This window comes from Balearica regulorum, chromosome 14, assembly GCF_011004875.1.
Source record: "Balearica regulorum gibbericeps isolate bBalReg1 chromosome 14, bBalReg1.pri, whole genome shotgun sequence".
Lineage (NCBI taxonomy): Eukaryota > Metazoa > Chordata > Aves > Gruiformes > Gruidae > Balearica > Balearica regulorum.
This window is the reverse complement of record NC_046197.1, coordinates 18689789-18717764: the sequence shown is the minus strand read 5'-3', so window position 1 is coordinate 18717764 and position 27976 is coordinate 18689789. Positions and strand designations below refer to the sequence as shown.

General features: G+C 45.4%; 1 protein-coding gene across 2 annotated transcripts; it reads right to left on the bottom strand.

Moving 5' to 3' along the window:
* Positions 1–194: 194 nt before the first annotated feature.
* VDAC1 (voltage dependent anion channel 1) lies at positions 195–16779 on the bottom strand. Of its 2 annotated transcripts, none has more exons than XM_075766171.1 (9): positions 16636–16779; positions 9892–9961; positions 9269–9318; positions 8311–8463; positions 8153–8205; positions 5705–5932; positions 2500–2650; positions 2056–2113; positions 195–1155 (listed from the first exon to the last, which is right to left on the bottom strand). In XM_075766171.1, exons 2-9 carry the CDS (start codon positions 9956–9958, stop codon positions 1064–1066), a joined length of 852 nt encoding a protein of 283 aa, XP_075622286.1. In that variant the 5' UTR covers positions 9959–9961; positions 16636–16779; the 3' UTR covers positions 195–1063. The 2 variants fall into 2 exon arrangements, with proteins under 2 accessions (XP_075622286.1, XP_075622287.1); XM_075766172.1 differs by lacking the exon at positions 16636–16779 and adding an exon at positions 10541–10711.
* Positions 16780–27976: the final 11197 nt, after the last annotated feature.

The window sequence follows — 27976 nt, the reverse complement described above, 5'->3', positions numbered from 1 at the left end:
TCGTTTTCTCCATAAGCATATGTGCAGTTGCCAGAGCTTAGTAAGCACTAAGAATATGGCCGTGTCTGGAACTTATATCTACCAACTGTTTTTGTGTGGTACAAAATATGCACTAAAATGTTGCCAGTCTGCTTCTGGAGTCAAGAATGAATATGAAATTGTTTTCACAAATAACATAAAGACAAAGTAAAAGGTGACATTTCAATATTTTATTCAAGTTGGGTTTGGGTTTTTTATCCATTTTTAGTAGTGTCAAGTACAGCATTTTGGGGTCTAGTTCCACACAAAATGGAAGACTCTCTAAAAATGTACCCATTTAGTTGCTAAAAAAAAGTGGTAATAAAACAAAAGTCCATTTTCGATTTAGTGACGCAACTATGTGATTGCAGTTACAAAGACTCTTCCCTGATTATGGCCCTCTCTTACAAGCTTTTCGGTCGGTGCAAGGGAAAGGAACCACAACACAGGACAGGTAGTATTGTCTGAGTCACATCAAACGTCCTCCACAACAGACTTATACAAGGTGGACAACCTAAAGCATTCCGGAGACAGCTGTAGGTGTAAGATAACCAAATAAGACAAACCATTCATGAAATACCTATCTAAAAATAATTTTGTTTTAAAATCCCTTTTTCAGACAATTTTGCACATTCCATTGTGAATTGAAACCTTAAGTGTCAGAACATTTTGCTTACAGAATTAACAGTACGATATAGTGGTCTGCGATTCTTAAAGTCTCAGGTTTTTTATCACGTTAACATATTCCTTGTGCAGTCAATATACTAGTAAAGGTAAACAATACCTTCATATTTCCTATCGTGGCAGCTGGCAAATGTGATGGGCAATAACATTCAAAAACAAAGCCTGGAATCAGGAAAAAATTTTATGCTTTTGTCTCCATTTCTGTAACAACATCATTTTTAAAGCTTAGCTGTCTTTAACCAGGACTAGCAGGACTGATACTTAGCAATACTTGCATCCCAGACATTAAACATTGAAAGGTACACTATATTCTGAAGGTAGCTATGCTGTATTTTCAAATTAGTCATTGTCGAATCACTCCTTATGCTTCAAATTCCAATCCTAGACCAAGTTTGTGACCACCTGCATTGACATTCTTGCCATCCAACAAAGCTGACAATGTCAGTTTGATACCTGCAAAATAGAGAAAAGCAAGAGAAAAAACAACTGTTAAAATATGGAATGAGCTTTACGTTCAGTAAGTGCAGTGTCTGTATTGCTGCTTTAATTTATTGGGTAGCTAGGTTAACGTAATTTGGCGGCTAGCCTTCTAAGGATTGGGCATTTTAAAACAATTTGCAGACATGAAATCTTTTTGAATTATGAAAGTTATAATAAACCACGGTGATAGATTCTGCTTTTTATCACTCCAAGTAATTAAAGCTCTGAGTCAGTTCACTGCTGCTGGTCCACTGATTAATCTAATTTTAGAGTCCAGCATTATGAAAAATTGGGACCTTGATACATACCCACCTTTCTAAACCACTTTAAAATCTAGGTATGAGAAGGCCCAAGCCCTGTCGACTGTAATAGCTCATGTCAGTCTGCTTGGTATTCTGGCAGGAGATTTATTAGACTACATTAAAACCAATTTCACAGCAGTAAGGTTGTCTTCTTCCTGGACCAGGGGACCTTGAGAAAGTCACATTTTCAAGCAAAATAAACTCAGTAATAGGAAGCCTCTGAAAGTACTAAAAATACGTTTACTTATCTGTGAAACACCTAATTGTAGATATGTTTTGTATCAACATAAAAGAGTATCTGCCTGGTCAGTGCGTGGTGGTCTATAATAATTCTGCTTCCATTCAACATCCAAAATTAACAGAGCAGTCCCTAGAAAAGTTCATCACTGGGTTGCCAAGCAGAATAGCGGTGTTACAAAACTATTCACATTTTGTCACAAAAAAACTCTTGGATATTTCCAGACTAAAAATCACAGAATCACTTAGGTTGGAAAAGACCTTTAAGATCATTGAGTCTGACCATAAAGTAGTATCGCTTATTGATGTCTGAATTCCTTCTGCGTGGACTCACCTGGCTTTAAAGTCTGGGTGTATCCTAATCCGATCAGACTGGAGTTATTCACTTTAGCCTTAAAGGGAAAAAATACCGTACGTAAATAATTTGGTATCTTTCTTCAGAGTCCTTCCTACTTGAAAATTAAATAACATCTTTTAAGCATGTAAAGGATTCTATCTTTTAAATCACAAGAAAAAAAAAATCTAGAGTTAATTTTGCCTCAAAGTTAAAATCTCAAAACAGTGCCCAGTAATACAATAAAACATTCTGTGTCACTTTTAAGGAAAATTCAATAGTTGTGCTCTCATGCTGCCAAACCCAAGACAAATAGACATACATGCCAACGATACACCACAGAACTGCATCAAACCCGTACTTCACTGATGTAAAGGTTGCTTCGCATTTCCATTACGAGAGCCTATTTTCAAATGCTTAGAAATGTACGCGCATAGCACTCACAGAAAAAGAGGCATCTGGGTCAATCTGATACTTGGCTGCTATTCCAAAGCGAGTGTTGCTATTACCGGCTGTCCAAGCAAGATTCACGGCAGTTTCCAGTTTATCATTCACCTTCTGGTAAATGGAGCCACCAAATTCCGTTCCATCATTCCTGGAAGGAATGCATTAGTCTAGTTTTAAACTGCACCCCAAAACAATCTTTCCCCCCTCCCCGGTATGACCTATATTTGCAGAACATTCACTTACACCGTATTTAAAATCCCTTTAACAACTACAATAGAGACATTAGGCCAGATTGGTTAGGAAATTGGTTTAAAATGCTTAAATTCATTGATGGTTACTGTATTTGCACAAACAACACAGGAAACTGAAAAAAAAAAAAAAAAAAAAAGCCATGACAAACTACCAAAAATAGACTAATGATGACAGCTTCCAATTTTCCCTTCTCTCTAAATGGGAGTCTTTGTAGTAAAGAGATTTATTCTTTGCATATCTCTGAAATAATTATTTTCCCAGGCATATGTCTCCCTAGTGCCCTGAAAGGGCTGAACCTCCATCACCGAGCCTGAGCCGTCACCCTAACACTACCCTGTCAGCATGCTTTTACCAGACGCGGATGAACTGTACCGGAAGTGAAGATGCCAATTTAATGTCCAAGTTTATCGGCTTTTGCAAATGAATATCATTTGCAAGAGTCCTTATGGTACTTCTGTACTATAGATGTCTCTGTACTAGAAATTGGAATGAAACTAATTTTATTTTGCAGAGAGCACTGACCAACAGCAGAATGATGACAGCCTTCTACCACTGCTACCCAGTAGCGCAACTTCCAATTACTACTGACACCAATGTCGCGCAGGGAATAAAGTGTGGTAAATAAAACACAAAAACGTTAGAGCATGCAGATCATAAGAACAAGAGCAAAAGACTTCTAAAATCCTTGTGCTCCTTGTAAACCAGCAAGCATCTGAATTTCCATTTTTGCTCATTTTCTTAAAGAGGACACAAACATATTGCACAAAACGGGCTTTAAACCACAGGAAGACCTCTGCAGATAAAACACAATTATTTCTGAACTATGAAATAATCTGGTTCCAATTATTAGAGCACTCCAAACCTTAAAAATAGGGGCAGATTTAGAATCCCTCCACTTTTACCCCTTTGGCCTCATGTTCCTTAGTTCGTAACGGTTGCACAAACAGTAGTGATACGCGTATTTAAAAGTTCAAGCCATTTAAATTGTTAGAGCAATTCTTCCAGAAAAACACTACAATACTTACTTCAGATAAGACTGAAGCGCACATATAACTGCATGTGCTTGGCTCTCAAGAAAAGGAGGGATTAAAAAGGACCGAGGAGAGCTGGTTATACTGGCAGATTTTGTGCAAGGTGCCCACACAGCTCTGTCTTGACCTGCAACATTAGCGGGGGGTGGTCTGAGCTACGCTTAAAAAACCAAAGTCATATTCAAAACTAGAAATTATCCAGCCCTACCTCCCTTTAGTTATTATTATTAATAATAATTAAAAAGCCAAACCTTCTTTTAATTCCAGTAGTAATACTAGCACTTTTCAGATGTAGATAAAAAACCATTATCCTCCCATGACAATTAAGGCACCATTAAGGAAAGTAACTTGCTAAAGTCTCCAGCTGCTCTGTATAACACCAGGAACAAAAGATGATGCCTCAAGCCCCACCTAGTTAAATTATCTACTCTGCCACAGCATCCCTGAGAAACACTGAACCGTCTCGGTATTAACAACCGAGCAGGCTAGTGATGCGAGTTCCGCTCACAACTGTTTCTGGGATTATATATAAACTCTGACACGTTTCAAAGCTGAAACACGTCAAATACCTAACTAATCTATTAACATCAATAAATAAGATTTCTGTTCATATCACATATTTATGGGTTTGCCCGTCAATTGGTAGAGTATGAATATTAAATAAACAAACTAGGCATCCTCCTGAAGATGATTTATCACCCACGTACAGTAACAGCAGCCTAAGAAGCAGACTCTCAGGAATCCAAGAAACAGTACAGTAAGATTTGAGCCCCTGCTGCTGTTCTAAAGTTATTTTCTGCTGTTGGTTTAATTAAGAGTAATAATAATTACAGCATTTTCTTGCAAAAGCCAATAATAGTGTTTTGAACTGCTACAGCTTAACAAAGTTGAAAGTCATTGTGCTTGAAGGAATAGCTGCTAACTACTGAGTGGAGGGGAACCCCGCATATTGTTTTGATGAAAGTTTTCTGCCCACATTTTTTTGTGCTTTGGCAATCCTTCAAACAAGCTGTCTGGGCTGTGAAGGTTCAATTGTTCTGTAAGGCAGCGTGAGCTTCCTAAACCAGATCTCTGCAAAACAGCATGAAACAGAACAGAAAGCCTTTGAAGAAGCAGCTCCAGGAAGGCAAAACAGTTGTTCAGCCCTCCAACGGGAACAGCTTGCAATAGCTCTGCTACATGCAAAATATCCAGTTACCCAAGGGAGTGGGAAAGGGGGGCAGAGGGAACGGATTAGGGATTGCCTAATCTTAAAAAACTATCATCTTCTTCAACGGCATAAATTGCTTTATTAAGAGGAACAAGAGACAGAGAAATTAAGGTTTTCATGGAATTTGGTCCTGCTTTCCCACTGTTCATGCATTCAGAAAGGACAAATGCTTGTGTAAATAGATTACTAGGAGTTACAATACTAAAATAAACTTTATACCATGTCCCTTCCAATACTAAAACAAACCGAGTCCGTATCACTTCCATTCATTCCCTTTTGCATGTTCTTGTTCATCCTCTCATTAACTATTTCCCCTACAGATCAAACCACCATTTTGTTTGATTTTGACATGTGCAAAAGGAAAGCATTGCTTTTGTTTCAACTTTCACAAAGACTATTTTTATAATCCACTTGGTTTTTTTATTCCACTAATAGATTCTAATAATCCTGATCTGTTAGAAAGACAGACACCGGATGCTTGAGTGCTCAGTAAGTTTCAGTTCCTTCCATCATGCACTCCCTCACCCACAAAATTCAAAGAAAATTTAATGCAGCTAAAGAAATGCAGCTTACCCTCTTAAATGAAGAAGGAATTTCAAATCCACCATTCCCTCTTTCACCACTGCTGAAACTCCACTTCCCTTTCATTGTTCAGTAAGCAACAAAATCCTTTCAAACTCATTTTTAACGCCCATCTGCCAATACTTACACATTAGTATGAAGCTGGAATTCATCGGTCTTATAGCCAACAGCAAAGTTGCTCTGGGTTACTCTAGACTTCGTTGTCTCAAAAGTCATTTGGTAACCTGCCAGCCACCCCTCGTAGCCAACCACCAGGGCTCCACGTATTGAAGGGCCAGCAATATCGAAATCCATGTCACAGCCAAGGTTGATGTGTTCCCTTTTGTACCCTGTCTTAACTTTAGCACTCTTTTTCCTAAAGAGAAAAGAAACAATCTCGTATCTTTGAAAAGGTACCCTCGTAGATAGCAATTCCATCAAATCAGTTACTTTAACTCAGTGTAATAGTTCTTGAGGACAAAGTATACATACCTGGAGAGCCACGTGATACATCACCTTCTTACCTTTCACATTTGCAAAACCCTAATTCAGTTCCAGTGAATTATTTGCTATCAAGCAATAAAATGCGGTGTGGCACCCCACTAAGCGCTTCTGGGCCGCATTCTGAAAAGTGGCAGCACAGTAAGCCGGATGGGAGGTGACAAAAACAAATCCTCATCTCCAACTAATCTGATGGTTTTGGAAGTTTGGTAGATGCAGGGAAGGAATGGAATCTGGAGCAGTCACAGAAAGTCAGTAATAGTTGGCCTGTCCCAAACAAATAATTTTTAGACAATCCTAGTGAACTTGGTGATTTCATTTACTGTGACAGACATGAAGAAATCACTACTTTGTCTCCAGCTTCTGAGGGAAAGGCTGTGCTGCTGAGGAAGGAGGCTGCTTCGATGGCTCTGACACCCTGTTTTCTCCTTAGGATCCTTTATGAAGTTCAATGGTTACAGCCATTAGAAAGGCTGCCAGGTTACCGCAGAAATAAACTTTCCTGACTCACTCGTTTCTTTTTATACTACTGGCCAGAACGGTGTTTTCTCGTGTGTCCTTAGGTCGGTTTACATGAAGGGTGCAGGCCCTCACAAGGCAAGAGAGTTATGTCTAACATATACTGCTGCTCTTATTTAAGACTTTTTTCTTCTCTTTTTACCTTACAAGCGTCTTCTGTCTTTGACCAAATCTTTTACTGAGATCCTTCTGGAAAAGTCAGGCTAATTTGAAACTTCAGACTTTCACTTCAGCTAGCAAAAAACAGTCTCCAAGAACTGTTTCAATGCTGTATCAGACCCACATAGAGATTGCTCTCTTTTTTTATTATTATTATTTTTTCAGACTTAGGAATTTCTTGTGTTTTGCAAAATCAGAAATAAAGAGCAAGAGTGCCAAAAGCACTCACCATTAGCTTGTCTGCAACTTCTGTAAAAGCCAGCGGTACCTCTCCCACCAATGTCAACAGGGACTAGGCAAGCTAACAGGGAACGCTCCTAAACGTGACTTTCCCTGTTGAAAGGCTCATCAGAGCCAGGAGGTAGTAAGGAAGGGGGAGAAGGTGTCTCATTCAGCCACAATGCATCCCTGTCAACCTAAACCAGGTCACACCGGGATTGAATCTCATTCCATTTATTCAAATTATAATAGTCCTCCCACAAGGCAATCATCATAACTCAGATACTATAATGTCTGTGAAGTGCCTAAGAAATAGCTATAGAGCTGTAACTTGTCATTCTCATAGAGGTTTTTTCTTTTTTTCTTTTTTTAAGGATCTTACTAGCTAAGAAATAATTATCAACAAACACTAGAGATTATTCTGGTTAACAAACAGAAAAATATCTAGTTACTACAGCATTGGGAATGGACTGGAAGCAGTTTACAGTGCAGGACACAATCTAGAAGACAGGGTGAAACCTCCACGGGGACTGTAACCCCGCAGCCTGCAGTGCAGCGTGCTGCTCGGCGAAGCTAATGTGCAGAATATTTTGACTCGCTGGCAGCATTGCCTGCAAAAAGATAATCAGGGGAAAAAAATAAACCCACATCTAGACCTACAGCTGCTGCTTAATCCCTCTGGCCCACATAAAACATGGCATCCAATCACCGCGTCAGAAATACTCTTCCACCACCAAGGCACGCTGCGGCCAGCAAGAATTCGGATGATAAATTCAGCTCGGGAGAAGAGCCCAATTACTGTGTCGACCTATTAGAGCCGTGGCCAACTGGCTCCCGGAGGTTGTTAAGCTTTGCATTACAGCTGACTTGTTTAGCGCTTTTATTCAGACAGTAGCTCATCCTCTGACATGGCCAGAAATAAGCAACAGGAGTGCAAACAAAACCTTTTCTTCCCACCCTCATTCTGACTATAATTTTCAAGTTGCTGTATTTAAAAGTTTGCTTGCTATAGCTTAGGATTAAAAAGGGATTGTTAATACTAAGATTTAAATCAGATGTACATGATTTAATCATACACAGGCTGATTATTAACTGTCTCAATACCTTAGGACAGAAGGAGTAAAGAAGCAAGACAGTATTCTGGAAAACTAAAATTAAAAATGCCTTTTTTTGTCACTTAAGCTTACTCACTTCTTACCCAGTGTTAGGAGAGAAGGAGGAGTCAAAGGTCAGCTTCAGGCCATGTGCAAGCTGAACAGAAAAGAAATTCACTGGTAATTTGTAATTCACTCTAACTTGTAATTAGAGATTGTCATAAGTTAATTTGTAAATTGCATCTTTTGAGCCAAAAATTACCTGATCTTCAAGAGTAATCTCAGTGCCTAGTGTGTTGTCGGTGTTCCACTTTTCTGTGAACATCAATCCATATTCCACCCATTTGTATTTTGTTTCCAAACTACCGTTAACTTTGCTCGTTTCCGAGTTCGCTGAACCTGAGCTTGTAAATTCCTAAAATGAAAAAAATAATAATTACCTATATATACATAATAGATATATATTTGCAAAAATATATCTATTTGCAGGCAGACAAATGCTTTTAGAATATATTAGTCATTATAATTTGGGATATTATTCAAAATTTCAGAGTTCTTGGAAGATTTAATAAAATGTTTGCTAGTCATTAATATCAACACACTCTTGCCCCACAAAAAAAAAATTCAGCGTCAGGGAGAAAAAGCATTTCATCCTGAGGGAACGGCTACGGGACAGCAACGTGGGTGCCCCTTACCCGCAGCACAACACAGAATAAGGCGCTAGTCCGATAACTGACTGTACAAGGTGTATCTGTGAATCAGCGTGCAAGTCTGAAAATGCGCTGCAGAGATAGTCTAAATATTAGCTCCAATACACGGTTACATTGCAACTATACTTGTTTAGTGACGGCTAAGAAAATGAGCGTGCGGCACATTTAGAAACCAGCGTATTTCCGCTCGTTCAATCCAGTAAAGCAAGAGGGAGGCAGTGACACTTCCTCGGAGCGCAGGGCATGGCGACGGCCTCAAATAGCAACCTGATTTTTATAGCAAGCAATTACCGTGGTTGCAAAGGAGCCCTTCACTGTACCTTCTAATCTAATTTGTGCACAGTCTCGTGTACTACACAAAAATTATTAATGTAAAGTAACTTGCAAGGTTATGCTATATCTGAAAAATGATAAGGAGAGTAAGGGATACGTATTTACTTTTAAAAAGGAATATACAGTAAACACAAGAACATTGCAATGCTTTGGATTTCAATGTCTTTCCAAACTCACCAGTCCATTTTCAGATTTTGTTTTCAAATCCAGTTTTATTAACCCAAAACCTAGAAGATGAGTAAAAAATATGAATTATATATATGCTAATTTGAAAAGCATTTCCAATTTATTTCTTAAAACTCCCTTCTAAATTGCCTGTAAACTATTAAAAAAATAAACCAAGGGTATAGTTCTCAGATCATGTGTTTTTATGAAGCAGATTATGCAGCTTGCACTCACTTCAGATAGCACTTGACTGATTAATCCTACTGACCTCAGCAATATAATTGGGACCAAATTAGGTAATAATGTCTTTATTCCTACTGAACAGCATTTTATTCATAAGCAAACTACTGACATCAATGATCCTACTCATGAAACAAGGAAACAGTCAAAATACAACACACAATTTTCTTTCAAAACAGACAATAGTCCTATGGGGAACAAGAAGAATTTTTGCAAAAGAAAAGTAAGTTACTCTTCCTTTCCAGACAGCAAGGGCAAAGCAAAGCTACAACAGAAATTTCTCTGGATTCTAATGGAAATTATTGGAATATTTATCAGAGAAGAGCAATAAAATCCTAACAGTGTCAGGTATCAGGTAGATAGTGAAAGATCAAATTTATTTTGGTTTTATTTACCATATCCCTTGGTGAAAACATCTCTGGCAGATTTGCCCAGATCAGCATAAGCAGGTGGAACAGCCATTTTCTGGGGGCAGGGGGGAGAGAAAACAAAAAAAAAAAAAAAAAGGAAATTACAGTGTTCAGAAACTTGTTTATGTAACTAATTTAAGCAACAAGCAACTCAAGCCCAATTCCTTATTTTCAGGCAGTTTTATTTTCTATTCACCATGTACCAATTAAATACAGTCTGAAGAAAGTAGCTATAGCAAATAGTGTGATTTGATTTTGCTCATTAGCCAGCAGAAAAAATTACCATGCATTTGCCACTGAGGACAAGAAACAGGTTGCAGAGCAGATATATACTAAAAAAAAAAAAAAAAAAACCAAACTGTGTATGCTTTCCAAAGAGTTAACTGTTGCTCTCTTATCAGTATAATTGCACGAATGAACAACTTTTTTTTTAAATAATTTCTTGGAAACATTTCTTGTGTTTCATGCAATGGGTCTATGCAGTTTGACACAAAGAATTAGGGCCCCAAGTCATACACTCGGGAAATCTCACCAGGATGGACATCTAGCATCAGGAGCATCTCTCTGCCCCTAATTCACAGCAGCAACCGGCTATCATTTCTGTTAGCAAAATCAATAAACGGTCATTCTTCACCTACAGTTTTCTTTTACTTTGGTCCTGCTGCTAGCGGGTTAAGACGTCTCCTTTGACATTGACCTTTAAGTGTTTTTCTGTTTATTAACTGGGAAAATACTGCGCTTGCTGAGAAAACTCAGGCCTGAAGGGCTGCTACGCTGTGAGTACGTAGAAGCCAGGCAGTGAGGAGGGCCACAACCCCGCTTCAGCGGCCAAATGCAGACTAGAGCCCTCTGCAAGGCCCGGAGCGAGCCACCAGCCCAACGGCACGGACACCGCAGAGCCAGCGTTCTCCATCGTCTGCGGTTCCGTAGGGATGCCCACATCGCCATGGTGGTCCTCGCTTTCCCATCCTCAGCGGGGCCTGACCATTCTTCATTCGGTTCTTGCCTCCTGCGAGAAGCGTGAATGCATCCAACTGTCTCAGCAACTGAGGAAACTGTCTCATCGCATACGGAGGAGAAAATAAGATTCTCAGAAGAACAAAACAACCGAATCTACTTTCCTGTCCAAGTACAGTAATTTGTTCTAGGGAAACAAAGTCAAACAATCTGAAATGGTATACACCTTCTGGCTTTACAGACAAGATTTCATAATTTTAAAAAAGCAAAGGAGATAAATCATAAAGTTGGTCCTCTCAATACTAGATGTTGCACTAAAATTCCATATTCCCCAACTTTTTGGTTATGCAAAAGTAATACGCAGTTTATTACACAAGCATGCAAATGCTTTAAAAAATTGCCTGCCAATCCTTACTGCAGACTATTCAAAGTTAGCAGAAAACTATTCCTTTAAACCACAGACAGAACAGCTAGCTCTGAACGCGAGGGGTGGGTGCTCGTAATAGTCTTTCTGGCTGTAGACTTGGATGCAGTTCTCCGGGCAAGCACGCCACGCCACGAGTATCAGATAGGGAGTTTCAGCAGTCACTCGACGCCTCGAGCACTCCATCCAACAAGTTGTTGCCTGTTAAAACAGGATAATGCTATGGCATAAATGAAGAATTCCTATCCTGGAGGGAACAAAACAGATCTGCTGGCTAAATAAAAGCAGTCTTCTCCGAACATAAATAAAGTAGGATACGAGGGTGCATACGGTGATGTAGCTTCAGTTGCAGAGACTACCTGGATGCATGTCATCTCTTTCCAGTTATTGTTCAGTAATAAGATGCAGCCCCAAATACACAAGCAACTAAACAGTTCAAATTTAAAAAAAAAAAAAAAAGTTTTAAAAAAAAAAGTATTCCATATTCCAAAGCAGTTTTAGCTACTCATATTAGACCTAAAAGTCTCTCTCCATTTTTTGTGCAAACATAAAAGCAGGGATTTAATGTTTATACACAAAACCAGCCTTTTAAAAAAAGGGGAAAAAAACAACATACGCACACAGAAAAGAAACCCCAAACCAAATTCTTTAAGTAATTTCTCTGCTCCTTACTAAAGTCACTGGAAGTAGAGTACAAAGCCCTGCTTGGAGATCACACCCTGAAGTCAGAGCTGGGGCAGCACTCAGGAGAGGGAATCAGGATTCACCGAGGGCCGTACACGTTCAGGAAATGCTGCTGCCCTGCCAGAGCAGCCCGGCCTCATGAGAGCCCTCCGATGGGTACATCCACTTAGCATCATCAAAAATTAAGAATGGTAAAAACTCCTACATCTGAAAATCAAATAAGCATTGCTTTGAAAGATAACGCGCTGCTCTGCCAACTAACTGCGTTTTGGAATCTATCAGATGTATTTTATCAACAGTCCCCTTGAGTGACTTCCTAAAATCAAAATATTTTCTTGAAAACTGAATACTGTATACTTTTGGTTTGGATTTTGTAGGTTCTGTTTTTCCCTTAGCCAAGCCCGTGAAGCCAAGTTTTTCTCCCACTCACGTCCGTGTACCTCCACGGGATGTGGCCGGGCTCGTCAGGTGGATGAGCTGCGACAGGCTGCTCCACCGCTGCAGTCCGGGCTGTGGCTGTAGAACAGTGGGAGACGTCGAGATCTCCACTTAGGCAATTACTATAATTAGGGGACAATATTGAAAGCCAAATCCCTGCCGGTTGTAAGGTAAATCATGTAATGCACACAGAGCAAGGTGTTTAAAATTGCTGAGTGTGGAAAACACTACGAGCTCTGTACCTGGTGGTTAACCTTGCTATTGTCAGCAAGAACAAAAATAATTATTTCTGTTTGCACTGGCTAATCAGAAGTCTCTTGTTTAACAGATGGAAAACAAAACTGATTACATCCTGTGCGAGTGCAGGTTGTAAGACAAGCATGCTTAATGGGGATTCAAACTCTTAAAGGATCAAGGAATGGCCGTGGCCAAGTGCCCTTGCTTTTCACCATGGGATCCCAGCACATTAACTCCGATTAGGTTAGGACTGAAACGAATTCATTGCTTTTATCCCTGCCCAACTGTGCAAATAGCTCACAGTGACTACGTACCTCAACTCCCGCACAAAGCAGACCAAGTAGAAAAAAAAAAAATTATATATATATATAATGTGTTCTAAGTAGGAAAATATTTTTATTTTCTTCAGTAGGAAATACTGTAGCGCAAGTCACGACCGAGGAGAACCTGAACTGAGGAGTTAGCTCCGAGTGGTGCTGTGAGCATCACCTGCAGGAACACCTGATGTGTAACTGCCGCAGGGAGAAAACGGCTTCCTCCGGAGCTGCAGGACGCAGGAGCCAGCCCTCGTGAAGATTTCCGTAAAGACGAAGCACTTCCAGCAGGAAAAATTTGAATATTTTCCAGTGTCACAGATGGCAAAGTTTTCACTCTACGATGCAGTTCCGGGCAATTAAACCAAGATCAGCCCACCAGGCAGCAAAGCTCCGGGGTGCCCTTGGCAAGTGTAGGGACTGCCAGCAACCAAAGGAAAACTCATCTCTGCTTGATAACTCTCTTACGTGCCTATGTTAAAGTTTCCCTACACGGACTTATCAACTTCATGATATTTACATGAGGGGAAGGAGCAATCTAAAAAATTTAAGATAATAATAAAATCCACGATAAGAATAAAATTCCCATGGAGACAATGGGAGCCTATCAGATTCAAGGCTAACAAAATAAAAAGGTTGGATTTAACCTTACTCTAGTCACATTTTTCCTAAAAAATTGAACTCTCCTAACATTTCTTGACGGAAACAGTACTTCTGAACATTTCAGTTCCCCATCTCCACAAGCGGTACCCCTGAAAAGATGATAGCTGCAGAGCTGACACATCTCAGCTGCCGGGGACGCATCCCACCGGCGCCTGAGCTGGGAGGGACAGACAGCAGCAGGTTTTTAAACCAGGTGCAGGCTGCCTGCATGAGGAAAAAAGCATGAGGGTCTCTTGCCTCAAGATCCAAAAATCTGATTAGTTTATTTCTCATTCATCTCCTTCATTAAAAGAAAAATTATTCCTTGGTATGAAGCAACTTTTAAGTGCCTTCCTGGACCCCCAGGCTGCGCAGGGTCACCTCCCAAGCAACGTATGTTGTATCAGTGAACAGATCACAAAGGACGGTGCTTTTGCTCTCAGGCAGAGCAGGGCCCAGCTCTCTCCGCATGCCACGGCAGGCTGGGACGGAGTCACCGGCTCCGCATGGCACCGGTGTCCCTGTCCCACCATCGGACGTGCCGGGCTGCCAGGTGAGCACGGTGCTGGCTCCACAGGTTGGGTTTAATGATCCAGACCCCAGATCCATGCCAGTCATGACTACAGCCTGCCTTGAATCAGGTTCAGAAGCCTAATTGTGCAGAGATCTCAAAACACGCTTAACCGTAAATACATGAGTAGTCCCGGTGAGGTCAAACATCATGTCTGGCATGTTCACAAGTCTTTTGAGAAGCCAGTATAAGCACACAATTTGTAAATACTCTGCATTATGGGACACAATACTTAACACCACTTTTTGCACCAACTTGCTGCTGTGCCGACATCATATAATCCAGGCACCATTATGACTCAAAATGTACGACTCTGGAGCCCGCAGTTCCGTTCATGCAGGAACTAGTAAACCCATGCAGCATCCCTCTGACACTTGCGGGATCGCAGCCTTCCCAGCCCAGCTTTGCTTCTGAACTACACGCATGATGGAGCGGATTTAGTTTTTAAAGACTGGTTTATGCAGTAGCCCAATACACACAGGAGCACAGAGGAGATAAACCCCTTTTAAGCAAATGTAAATATTAAGATTTAGTCTATACTAATATTTATGGAATTACAGAAAGAGACTGCTCTTAATTGTATGGGTATGAATTAAGAACAACACGTTGTATGGCAACCCCTTATTAAACTATCACATCTAAGTATCAATTAAACAAAGTTGGGGGATGTTGCAGCCTGCCGTAGCTACTATAGTTACTAAAACTGCAAGGGAAGAACAAAGAGCCACATACCCTATACGTTAAATGAAACGCTCAGGTTAACTGTTTCTTTCAAACACCTGCAGAGGAGGAGAGGAGCAGCGCTGCCGTCCCACCCCGTGCCACCATGGCTGGTGTGCGCTCCGGAAGGGACACATCCCTCGCTCCCGGCCCCAGCACCGGATCAACGGGGATGACTAATTAAATCAGCATTTTGTCTTCCAGCACAATTTGACAGCTTGCTATTCTCACGCTGATGAAAAGCATCCACCGCACCGGAGCTCGGGCTACGGAGCCAGTGAATGGGTTTTTCTCTTCTTGCAGCAGATGCCAAAGCCACGAGGGTCTGCACCACGTCCCACCGAAAGCCAGGGCTGGGGACACCGCTCCTGCGGCTATCGCAACCGACGCAGTGTCCCACACACCATCACACCCCCCCCGCATCACCCGAAACGTGGGCAGGAAAAAAGGTATGGACTGTGGGTCAGTTCCACAGAGAGTGCTGGGGGGGATTATTCGGGGAAGTCTTTTCAGTACTGCAAAAGCCCTTTTATGAAGGAATTCTGACAAAATTTCATAGATGAAATTCCACAAGACAGGTGTTTATTCAACCACCCACTGCACCGAACAAAACAAACTGCCAAGCGCTTCTGATCCTGACTAGACCGTCTGAGGAACAAGATGGGATCCGTTTCAGCCGGCATCACCATAAATATTCCCAAGAGACACAACCCTGTGCCGGTCAGTAAGGATGAGTCAGCTCCACTTCATTTTCAGAAAATTTTGCTACCTTTTTTTTTTTTTTTTTAACAAATGCCCAAAGACTGAATGAGTCCATCAGCCTCCAGCGAGAGTTGTTCCAGCGAGGGCTGTGACGAGGCAGAATGGAGGCAATCGCACGGCGGCTCCTGCTGTGGCTGCACAGTGCTCCCGGCTTGGTTTGGGAGGGGGAAACCGAGTCCTCAAGATTTTTAAAACTGACATTATTCCCCCCCCCCGCCCCGCCAAGTAAAGAGCTACATTTTGAGAATAAGCAGAATAAAATAAAACAAAAATGAGTTTGGCTGCTCGGGGTGGGGTTTGGGGTTTCGGTGCACGTCAGGATGAATTTGCCAACCTGCAAAAAAGATCCCAGGGGCGCGGACGAGCAAGGTGGAAGGGATGTCAGCACTAAAATGGTGCTAAATCCGGGCAGGTGTGGCCACCCACGACCTTTGCTCCCTTGGAACACGAAAAACGATCCCCACACGCGGAAGCGTTTGTCAAGAAACCTGCACGCACCTCCGGTGCCGAACGACCTTTCCATGCCCGTCACGGGGCCAGCGCCCGATCGATGCGCACTCGGCCTGTCCCGGCACGGCCGATGGCATCGCGCGATGCGCCGGCGAGGTGGGCGCGTGGCAGCACCCCGCACCACCCGCCTCACCGCATGCCACCGCCTCGACGCCCTCCGATGGCGCGGTCACCCCACGCCTCGAAAACAGGCCCTAATTTCGTAATGCCCAGCATTACGTAAGAAAACAGTTATCTCCATTCCGACGCGCCGTGGATGGCAAAAAAACCCTCCCGGGTCTCTGCGGATTTCCCACCCGTGACCGGGTCTCGCCGCCGCCGCTGCCGCTGCTCCCCCCTCCCTGCTCCCACGCCGCGGCTCGGCTCGGAGGGGGCGGCCCGCGGACGAGGCCCGGGGACGATGCACCGGGACCCACCGGGACCCACCGGGACCCACCGGGACCCCCCCCCCAGCGCCCGCCCCGCCCTACCTGTCCCCGCCGCGGCGGCAGCAGCCTGCGCCGCGCTCCCGCTCCCGCCTCGGCCTCCTCCGGCGGCGGCTGCCCCTGCCCGGCGCCTCCCCGGGCTCTGCGGCGGCGGCTGCGTGACGGCGGGCGGGGAGGGGAGGGGACGGGAGGGGACGGGAGGGGACGGGAGGGGAGGGGTGGGGAGGGGAGGGGACGGGAGGGGAGGGGAGGGGAGGGGAGGGGAGGGGAGGGGAGGGGCGGGCGGCGGGGCGGGCCTTGCCGCCGTACCGGGCCGCGGGAGCCGCTCCCAGGGCCGCGCTGGATCTGCCGCTGAGACCAGGCAGCACTTCCCGATGGGCACCGTGATCCCCAACCGCACCGGGTGCGGGTCCGGGTCCGGCAGCGGGATCCCACCGGCACCGGGCGGCGCTCCCGGAGCGGCCCCTGGGCACGGTATCCCCGAGATGCGCCGGTTCCAGCTCCGGAGCGACCCAGGGCACCTGCAGCGTCCGGGGCACCTGGGTACCGGCATCCCCAGCTGTGATGGAAACTCCCCATTTAGTTAGAATTAAATGAGAATTACCTAGAATTAGTTAAATTCTAACTCCCCATCTGGTTAAAATTCCCATTCCTGATATTCTTGTTGAGCCAAGAGTGGTGAGAGAGGAGGAGGGGAGAATTTGGGGCAGAGTTTTTGAGCAGGTGGAGCCATGTGCGATGTGCATGTCCGAAGGGGCTGCTGGAGGGACGAGGCAGCGAGGCAGCAAGCCTCTGGAGCACGGGGATGCTCCAGGGAATTAGGGAGCTTTAGGTCTTTCATAACTGGGACAGATGAATCAGCTGAGCCCAGAACAGAATTGTCCTGGTGACAGAAGGTCAGGCGGGAGCTATCAGAAGGGAGCAGAGGCTGAAGCTGTGCTGCTCTCAGGATGAGATAGAAAACCGGTCCTTCACTGTTGGAGGCTCCTGGAGAGCTCAGAGCATCATCCACAAGATAAACAGGAGAATCATCCCACCCAGGAAACTCCTGGTCGTCTTGATAATCACCCTTCTGGCCCCAGCATCCAGGGGGATTTTTGTTAGAAAAAGTAATTATTGCTATGAGTTCACATCCCACCCATGTGAACTCTGGCGCTTTTTTTTTTTTTTCCCCAATGACTTCTTTCTTTCTCTTTCTCCCTTGCGCAATGGGAATGGATGGCGAAAGGCAGTTTCCCTGCTCGTGCTCTCACCTGCCTGTTGCCTTTGCTTTCCCAGCAGCATCTCTCCAGAAAGGCACTGCTCCCACGGCCGTCGCAGGGCTGTACCCACAGCGAGTGCCTGGTGCGTGCCCCGGCACAGCCCGGGAGCGAAGGGCAGCGTCATCCTGCTCAGAAACACGACTGGAGAGCGTGCACACACACACACACACACACACACACGGCACTTGTGAAATCTGAACCAGGGTTCAAACTAAAATAAACCTTGCAGGAGACTTTATGTTGAACAGCAACATGAAATGGCGTGTGGGATTCAGTGAGCTCTCAGGAATTTCTTGGCATGGTGGGGTGGTAGAGGGGAAGGGTTGTAGCCACACACAGACCTTGGAAATGCAGCTGTGGCAGAAAAAGCTGAAGTAGTTGTGCCTGATACCAACACCACACTAAAATAAAGCGCACAGTCTGCCACCAGCATAGGAACCAACAGAAACAAGAAGTCTCTCTCAAATTTGGAGAGTCACTTCTAACCCCAGTCATTTTGTTGATCCAGCTCCCAAGAACCCTACGAGTGTGGGTTTCGTAACCAGAGCACGGGGTTTAAATCAGGGTGAAGTGTTGGCTTTGGACAGCCTCTCGGCTCTCCTGCTCGCAGCAGCCTGTGCCTTCCCTCTTCCCCGGTGCTCTGGGGCTTGTCGGAGCCTGCCCTGGGCTGATTTCACTCGCTGGCCCGTGAAAAAAACCTAACCCAGCAAAAACAGCTGGGTAGCATTCTGCTGGGGTGCACTGAACCCATCACCCAAGAGTCAGAATGAGGGAAGAGGGGCTGGCTGGCATGGAGGCAGGACCAAAGGGGACTGAGACATCCCCTATCGCCCCTTTGGCCCAAGCAGCAGTTCCTCAACCTGCCAAAGCGAGTGCAACCCCAGCTTTTTGCCTGCTGCAAAGGTAAATCACACAACAACAGGCGTGACTTACAGAGCACTGCCTCCCCCCCGCCTCTCTCCCTACCATCATCCCCACTGCCGCCCCATCTCAAGTATATTCTTTTATTACCTCTAGGCATTAAAAAAAACCCCTTTTTTTTTACCTGCAGGCATGCAGAGGTTGCAGCCCGTTCCCTACAGCATCTCTGCAGCTCAGGAGGTTTTTATACCGTAAAGGACTTGCAGCCTGGTCAAGGGCAGGACGCAGGCAGAGATCCATCGCAGTCGGCGCGTGACATGACCGCAACCGCAGGGCTGGGGTGCTGGTGCTGATGGAGGCGGGGGGCCAGATGGTTCATGGGATGTCCCCTCTGCTGTGGGCACAGGGAAACGTTCGCCTGGCACCTGCAGCAGCAGTAACGAGGAAGCAATCGAGACCTCACGTCGTTATTTTGAAAATCCATCTTGCGCACATGCTATTTACCCTGCTTTTGACTTTTCTGGTTTTTCCCCAGTGTTCAGATTCCTCCTTCTGGGCGAAGGCTTTCACCCCCGCAGCCTCTGCCTGAACCTTTCCCCTTCACCACCAAGACCAGGCAGAAACCACCCGGGCCCCTGCCCCACGCTGAGCCCTCCCGGCCCCATAGCCGTGCTCGGGGTGCTCAGGGTCTCCTTAGGGCTCTCGCTGGTTGAGATTCATTTTCACGGCTGCCCCAGCAGTAGGGGCGGAGAGGATGCCGCAGGTGGGCTAAGAAGGAGCAGAGGGAGAAGGTGTTTGGTATCTGTGCAGAAGTACATTTTCAATACTTTCCGGAACATGCATCTACCAAAAGATGGCAGCAAATCTCCTCGTATGGAGCTGGGCATCGGCCACATCTGCTCTGTTGGGCTCTTTTTCATGCAGGCTATGAGCTGTAGATTATCCTGGCGAGTGCCAGGTGAACCGAAGGATTATGCTAGATGTTCTCAAGGGAGAAAATCTGTGGTTGTGACTTCAGTTTAAATGGAAGGGACTCCTTCAACAGTATAGGAAATTCCCAAAATGCTCTAAATAGCAGTTCCTTCTTTTACTTTGGCAGCCTGTGGTTCGGGTGATGCTCCATCTTAATTTATTTTACCAAATGAAAATGGAATAAAAGGGAATCTGTAATAATGGATTTGCCAAATAATAATGCCACAGATAATTCAGATACAAGGTCCATCTAAATGTCCTTTGCTTTAGGTCTGGAGCACTCAGAGAGACTCGTTTAACACCAGTTTGCTGGGAAATCTGGAACTGCCCCACCCTTTGTTATCTAAATCCATGTGTCAGCCAAAGGATTATTTTTAAGCTCTGTGCTGTATTGCTAATGGATATAGCTGCGACCCTGGTTCTGATACTATTTCATATCGAATGAACTGGGAATAACTCAAACATTAGGTTGCAGTCCTGGGGTTGGGCTCCCCACCGCGCTCTGCCCCGTGCTCCTTCCGATGGGATGCAGCTTTATCCTTGTTTTGCACAGCAGTTAGGGGAGAGAAGGTGGGAGGCATGGGAGGATCAGCCCTCCTGCATTTCAAAGTGTGTTTCTGATTCAATTCCTTCATAAAATGGGATCAGTAAATACTGTTTTCATTAAGCACATTTATATAGCTAAACTATGCAAAACTGTCATTTTTTTCCTCTGCCTCCCAAAAGAATTTAGCTGCCTAAAATGAAGCTGTGAGAAAAAATTGCCCTGCTGCTCATTTGCAGCTTGTGAATTTTACATGAGCAGCTAGGTCTAATTCAGCCGCGGCTTCATTCGTATCACACATCGTGTCTGAATAGCTGAAAAACTCATTAGTCGTAGATCCAAGTTGTATTTGTTCGGTAGAGTTTGATTTGGCCCTCTTTAATACCAAAAATGTTTTCAGCTTGTTAACTTGCAAGGAATTCATTCATAATCAGTCAAGAACACGCTGATGGAATGATAAAATAAGCGAGGACGCCTCGCTGTTTGGTATCTCACTATCTAAACACATCTTCATGCCTCTTACACTCACAAACTCAAACCAAGTTCAGCTGCTCAGAGGCGAGCCCTTACCGCCTGCGGTTCCCATGTCAGAGGACAGGTTGTTTCCACCGCAGAAAACGCTGCCGCGGGGATGCTTACACAGCTCCAGCGCTCCACGGGGCAGCTGTATATCATAATAAACAAATTCTGCCTTGACCAGCGTAAATGGGCTGCTCCTGGTCTCTAAGGATGAGCGTGTTTGCCACCATCGGCACGGCCCCGTGTCTGTGTGCCCGGTGGGAGCCCAGGACCTGCGGGCAGGCACCACCAGCACGAGCCCCTGCGCTGCTCCAGCTGCAGCTGAGCCGGGATGTGCCGGGCACCCTCACCAGCACCGCTGCTCCCCCCGGGATGCGTAGCCCTCTCGTACCCACTCTGTCGCTGCTTCCTCCTTCCCCGGTCTCTCCAGATGATCCCAATCTCTTTAAAATTCTTAAAAATAGTTGAGTGGGTTTAACCTGTTATTTTCACAAAACAGAGTATGGACCAACTGATCCTACGAGTTATCCGTCACCGCTGGGACAAGCAGCCAGGACCGTGACCAGGTGAACCAGCCCAGCTGCAGCCAGGCCAGGCAGGGTGAAGGTACCCGGGTCAGCGCAGGTTCGGAATGCGGCCGTGTGGTGATCAGAACTCTGCATGACCGGCAGAGATGGCTCAGGTGAGAAAGGTCACTACTTGTTCCCATTCCCATTTGTCCAGTCCATCACCCACCTGGAGCTTCCAGGCACTGCTCGGCTACTTAATCAAGATCTGGACCCACAGAATTTTATATTCTGTCCCAGGAAGATAAACCAGCCCAGAGCCTGGTTTTCCCCAGCTCCATCCTTTGTGATGCTGAAAGAACCACCGTAGCGGGTAATGAAGGAAAAAGATGTTATTAATTGAATTCTGTGGGTGGATGCTGTGAGGCTCAGCGCATCTCTGGCGCGATGGAGCCCTGTTCGGGCTCTCAAGTACCCTTCATCAACACGACAGGGTGAGCTCCACTGAGAGAATAAATCCCAGTTACAAGCCCAGAGAGGGCTGTATTGATTTTTAAGGAAGAAGCCAACAAGCAGAAAACAAAAGGGGAAGGCAATAAAAGCTAAACTCCCCCCCAGCTTCTTTTGATCTCGGAGAATAACAAAGAGCTTGACCTGACATTATTACACCCCTCGCTCACTCCCTTTGGGTTACGTTTTTATTTCCCGTAACCAGCAATGATCAAAGCCAAGAGCCTCTCCATCACTGTATATTTTCCTTTTCACTCCAAACAAAAGTTGCAAAGGCTGCAACACCTTCTCTCGCCCCTGTCCTGGACCAGTAGTCTGCTTCAAACAGAGCTGTTCGCAGGAGCACAAACTCCCGCGGTCTCGGTAAACTTGTCTTCACGCCGTGGAGGCAAACGTGCGGCTCCCCAGGCAGGGAGAGGGGAAGGTGATACGCACCCTCAGCCTTGGATGCAGGCTGTCAAAACAGATGTCACGGCTTTTACAACTTGAATTGTTTGGGGAGAGTTGGAAATTTAATATGTCAGGCGAGGCTGGCTGGAGAAGTTGTCTCTTTGAGGGCAGAGCACGGACGGTATCAGCAACCAGGGGGAAGCGGTGAGTGACGCAGAGGCATCGAGCGTGCCATCACTGCAAGGAGATGTGGCTGCAGGTACCGAAGAGATCTTCGGAGAAGAAAAGAGGAAAGAAGCTGAAGTCATGCCCTCCTAGCACACGTTTTTTTCTGCAGACGTTGAAGGACGTGGCAGCTCTCTTCACCTCTCAGGAAAAGGAAAAATCAAACCCAAAGTTTTCACAGGCCCCAGTATTTTCTAAATATACATGATTATCTTGTCTTGAAAGCAACATCAGAGAAGCAACAAAGATATGGTATGTAAGATGAATAGGTGATAAATACATGCCAAGGAAAACATTACTCGTAGGCTATTTAAATTCAGGAAGCATTGGTATTAATTTGGCAGATAAGTCTTCCACATTGTGGTTACAGAGCTGCAAATGTGATTATTAGCTTTTACTTGTCCAGGACCAAACTGCTGAATAGAATTGGAAAAAAACTATTTGTCAAATAAAGTAGAAACAGTGGGGATGGCAGAAGCTGGCCTCTAGGTGAGAGATTTTTGTGGCCACTGGCCACTGAACCTAATTGCAAAGCAAAGCACAAATAACCTTTCCAGCCTCGCCAGGAAACGTCAATGAAGAGGGAAGACAGACACGAAGCACCTTGGAACGACGCCTGCCCGGCCCCGCAGGGCTGGATCACGGAGGGGGGGACGGGTGCGCAGTGGGTCACTCTGCACGCACCATCCCAAAATGCATCCTCGAAGCCTGATGCAGATGGCCAGAGCCACCGAGCTCAGCCGGGTGCTCCTGGGCACGGACGTGGTCAGAAAAGGAAGATATCCGGTACTTCGCATTGAAAACCGGTCTGAGAGAAACCAGCCCTCGCACAACGGATTAGCTAGGTACCAAAAGTGCAATGGTGGCTCATCCTCGGCGGTTTACCAGGGAGCTGCAGTGACGGACGAGAGATTCAGGGAAGGAAGAAGCCGCCGGGGCTCGCGGCTGACTGCCACCGTTGGCACGGCAGCAGGTTTCACGGCCATGTGAAATGTTCAAGGAAAATTCACCTCGGCAAACAAGAACTGCTGGAGCTAAGAGGATGCTTGGTTTTGTCATCTTCACAAATGAAGTTTAAGCACCAGAACACTGCTGGAAGCAAATGGGCTTGGCAGCAAAATATTCACATTGGCTTGATATTTGCCAAAAAAATGCAAGTGGTTCAGGTCTATTTAAGTGATTATTTAATCAAGTCATATTTAGGCTGCCTGACTGACTAATCCTGCAAATACAGACAAAATGTATCACTGGGGGTTTTTTATAAAAAAAACTCAAACCAACAAAACGAAGAACATCTGTTCATCAGCTGCAGTTAAACCGAATGCATGAGATGAAATCTAAATGTGGCTGGGTTATGTGTGCACATCCCCAGCCTTAAATGCAGCTGCATTTCAGTACCAAATAAAATAGGACACATAGGTTTAGACTACAGGTCTTTAAATTCCTTCAAATAAAACTGAGTTTATAAATGAGATCTTCTCTAAGCGTTGTGATGAATGGTTTCTGCTGTTGCAGAGTGGATACGACAGTGATTAGCACTGAAGGAGATGGTGGAAACTACCGCCAGACTTGGACAGCAGAATAATTTTACCTGTTTAGTGTAATAAATAACATTCATCAAATTATTGGGCGTCCTAAATAAGATCAGTACACCCATACAGAAGGGTGTACACAGGGTGTCTATTGGAGTGTATATTATCTTATATACAGCTTTTCCAGTAGCTTTTTCGAGCTACTTCTTCCCGTGGCAGAAAGGGGCATCTCTGGTTCAGGGAAGAACAGCCCATGCCACCGAGCTGCATTTTTTTAGTTTCCTTCCCAGACAGTGCTGCAGAGAAGCAAAGCACCCGTGGAGAGGACCAGAGGTGGCCGGTGGGTCCTTCCCACCCTCGCCGTGGGTTTAGACCCATCCTTGGCGTTATACAGGAGTAGCCAGAGTTCTTGTTTCAATTCCACAACACACAGGTTTTCCTCTTCAAAAAACTCAAACTATTAGGACCGTCCAACCACTGACTGGCAAGAAGAGTCAGGATGTAGTGTCAGAAACTCGAGAGGAAAGATTACATGGTCAGGAGCCTGCAAGAGAAAAGACCTTTCACAGTGCTTTGAGCAAGTCCTGGCATCAGATTAAAGCTGGGTATCAAGTGCACTTGTAATCCCATCCCTTGCAGGAACAGGAGGACTGCATTAGCACAAGACAAATTGCTGTTCGCAATTGAAGCTGGGGGTCTGCTCTGGGAAATGGAGGGATTTTTTTCTGGAAGATGAAAGAAGATGGCTCAGCTGCAAAAAGGGGCATTCCTCAGAGGGCACGGATCCTGCTGTCGGGGGAGCAGGCTGTGCCACGCTGCTGAGAAAATCTGTCACCACATCTGCTCCAGGCTCCTCGGAAAGGGGCTCTTTATGGTCCTTACAATTCACACTTCCCAGCCAAGGATCTCATGCAAAGTGCTGGCCAGGAGTGCTCCTTTCCAGCCTGCTTTGCATTTATAGAAATGCCTAAAAAAAAGATTTATCCCTAAAGCAATACGTTCTAGAGCTGGGATGAGCATTGCTGGTCACCCTGCGGTCACCCCACGGAGCCTTACAGGGAGGATCAGTGGGTGACTCGAGCCAAGAATCCTTAAAATTTCTGGTTTGGTGTTTATACAAAAATAAAGGCAGGTGCAGGGTGAAAATGCCTCAAAATGATGGTGCAAAAGATTTTGCAAAATAAGTCCACGTGGGAGAGAAGAGCTTCCCTTCCATGTTGGAGGGAAGATCAGAGCAAAACCTCCACCTACTGCCTCAGCCACAGGTGAGAAAATAGTTCAGCTGCTTCACTGCACTAACCGGAGCTCGGGGCAGCCTTTCCACGGATCCCAAGGGGGTTTGGAGCAGACATCATTTCCCGAGCACAAGCCAAAGCATTACCCGACGTCCGGCACTTCTGCTGAGGCTGGGAGCAGCCCGTCTCCCGGGGATGCTGGCCTCGACACCTCGGCGGAGATTTGTTTTCCTGCTGCATCCAGCCTGAATTAGGTCCAGCAAGCGGGACAACGATAGCAGCTTGTGGAGCATCCTGTAAGGATGTGGGTTTCCTCTTTTGGAAGAAATTCTGCTCTTTGATCTACTCCACCTTAGAGAAGGAAAAGACAATTTTCCTCTCAGTCCTGGGAAACATCAGTCACAGCATGGAAATACGATTAAATTATTATGAAAGAATAAGGCAGAGGCTGACAATAAACACTGCCCTCAGAGTCCATACACACACGTGCACATACACATCAGCCTCTTTATTTCATTGATTATAATTAGTGCTACCGATTTCTACTCTCTTTTGATCAAAAAGTAATTTATTTCTGTCTGTCCAAAAGCCTCTTTGTGATCTTTGGTCTTCAACGTTGATTGAAAGCTTTAGTGAAGGAAATTCCTCCACGAGTTCAACACTTGGCACCCCAAGCCCTGAACAAGGCACCTCATAAACAGAATAATTCCCTTAGTGGACGTGACAAAGGTCCCGTTAAGCAGCAGATGTTAACACTAGCCCGGGGACAGTTGAGGAACAAGTTTGACACTCAGTTGCAGCCACTTCTGGCCGTAACTTAGATGCTTGTCACCCCCGTAGTGACAGCGGGGGGACAGAGATCCCAGAGGAAGGGCACCAGCTGCTCAGGGCCACGCGGTGGGACAGCCACCACCCTGTCCCCTGCCAGCACAGACCGTCAGACCGCTCTTATTCTGCTTTTCTAGACTTTGATTGTCAGTGTTTTTGCAGGGATTTATTTATACAAAGAGGTAATCCGTAAAATATGACAAAAAGCAATTATTTAGACAAAGATGGAATCCATAAAATATACTAAAAGACAATCTTTGGAAAGATAAAAAATTTGTTTTATTTATTATATGGTATTGCTTGGACTAATATTTAGCGCTTTCGAAGGATGGCAGAGTAACAGCTCTATCCTGGTCCATCCCTGGGACGGAGAGCACAGGAACAGGGAGGTGGCAGAGCCACGCCATACAGCAGGATGATATTTAAGGGGGCTATAGGGCCCGTTTGGATGTGTTATATGTATCCTGCTGGCAGAAGCAGTCACAGATGTATAAAAAAAATCACACAGGGAAGAAATCTCAGTGCCTGGCTTGTTCTCTGCTAGTCAGGCCAGAACAGCTCACATGTGCCATCTAGTGATGCTGATATTTCATTTATCAGGCGTTCTCCCAGCAGGACCAAAAAATATTCAGAAAGGTTTGAGGGCCCGTAGCCACGAGGATGGCCACCAGCGAGGCTGCGCAGTCAGCCCTGGCCGACAGCCCCCCCCGTGCACGGGCTTAGGAGTGATCTGAACCCAGACCCAAAACAACAAACCCAACCCCAAATTTTCCAAATATAGTAGCAAGGCTTATGTTCAAATCCTTACACTCTTTCGTGCAAGTGTACAAAAAATACACATGGCAAAACTAGAATAACTGAATAGCTGAGAACTAAATAATATAACTATTCTATAACTAGGATAACTAATAACTAGGAAATAAACAGCACAGAATGTTTAAATCTGAAGAAACCCCAAGATTTTTCAAAACAGGCTAATTGAAGATGTTCTCGACCGTTATCCAGGGGGAGGGCATGCGTGCAGATCAAAGCCTTGGGGCTGCATAGGATCTATAAGGGCAAAGTAACAAAGGCGGCAAATGAACGGCGGTCACTGGGATTACCATTGTAATTACTGGAAGTGGGTTCGAAGGGTGCAGACTGCAGGAGGATGTGGGAATAACCATTAGAGGAAAAATGGAAATGTCTAGCTTACTGCTGCATTTGTCACTCAGATGCAGAACGAGTTGTGCAGAGTTTCCCCATCTGGGCTGGGGAGGAGATGGGCAGGGAGACGCCACGGAGCCGACAGCCTCTGCTGTGCTGATGGGCTCAAGACCATTTTATGTGATGGTGGCAAAGGATGGAGAACCATGGCACTCGTTGCTAAGTGCTGGTGATGAAGAACTTCCTCAAGAGCTTATGAAAAATCAATGGGGTGAGCAGCGTGCTCCAGAGCAGCTAACAGCAGAAAAAAAGAAGCCAAAGTCAGGGCAGAGCGATTTCCCAAGGGAGTGGGCTCCGAGGTGTTTTGGGGTGGATATTAGAGGGGTGTGAATCTTGCTCAGCCCCGAATCCGTGGCTTGTCCCTGTCACTAAGGCAGTAAAGCTGTGCCGGTGGGGCAGGGTGCCAGCCATACCAGGGCTCCTCTAATCCCCAAAACTCATTAAAGCTGTGACACAAGCACTTTCTCTGCATCCAATCTGCCCAAACAAGTTTCCGTGTTTACCTATAACTGCCCTGCCTTTCGTGCTTCCATTTACCCTCCTTTACTGCAGGATATTTTCATCCTTCGTGGAGGCAACTGCATCTCAGGCAGAATTGTTGTAGTCCCCCCACTATTCCAAGAAATACCGTCTCAAAGCACAGGACACAGGGGAAGAATGGATCAACATTTTCCCTCCCAAAGATGTTCGCTGCAGGCAGTACTCAATTTTTGCCTCCTAGGAGGAAAGCTGCTCTCTCACACATCCTCAGCCACCTCGAGGGGTTGGCTCTCAGGGATGTGACCTGACTTTTCCC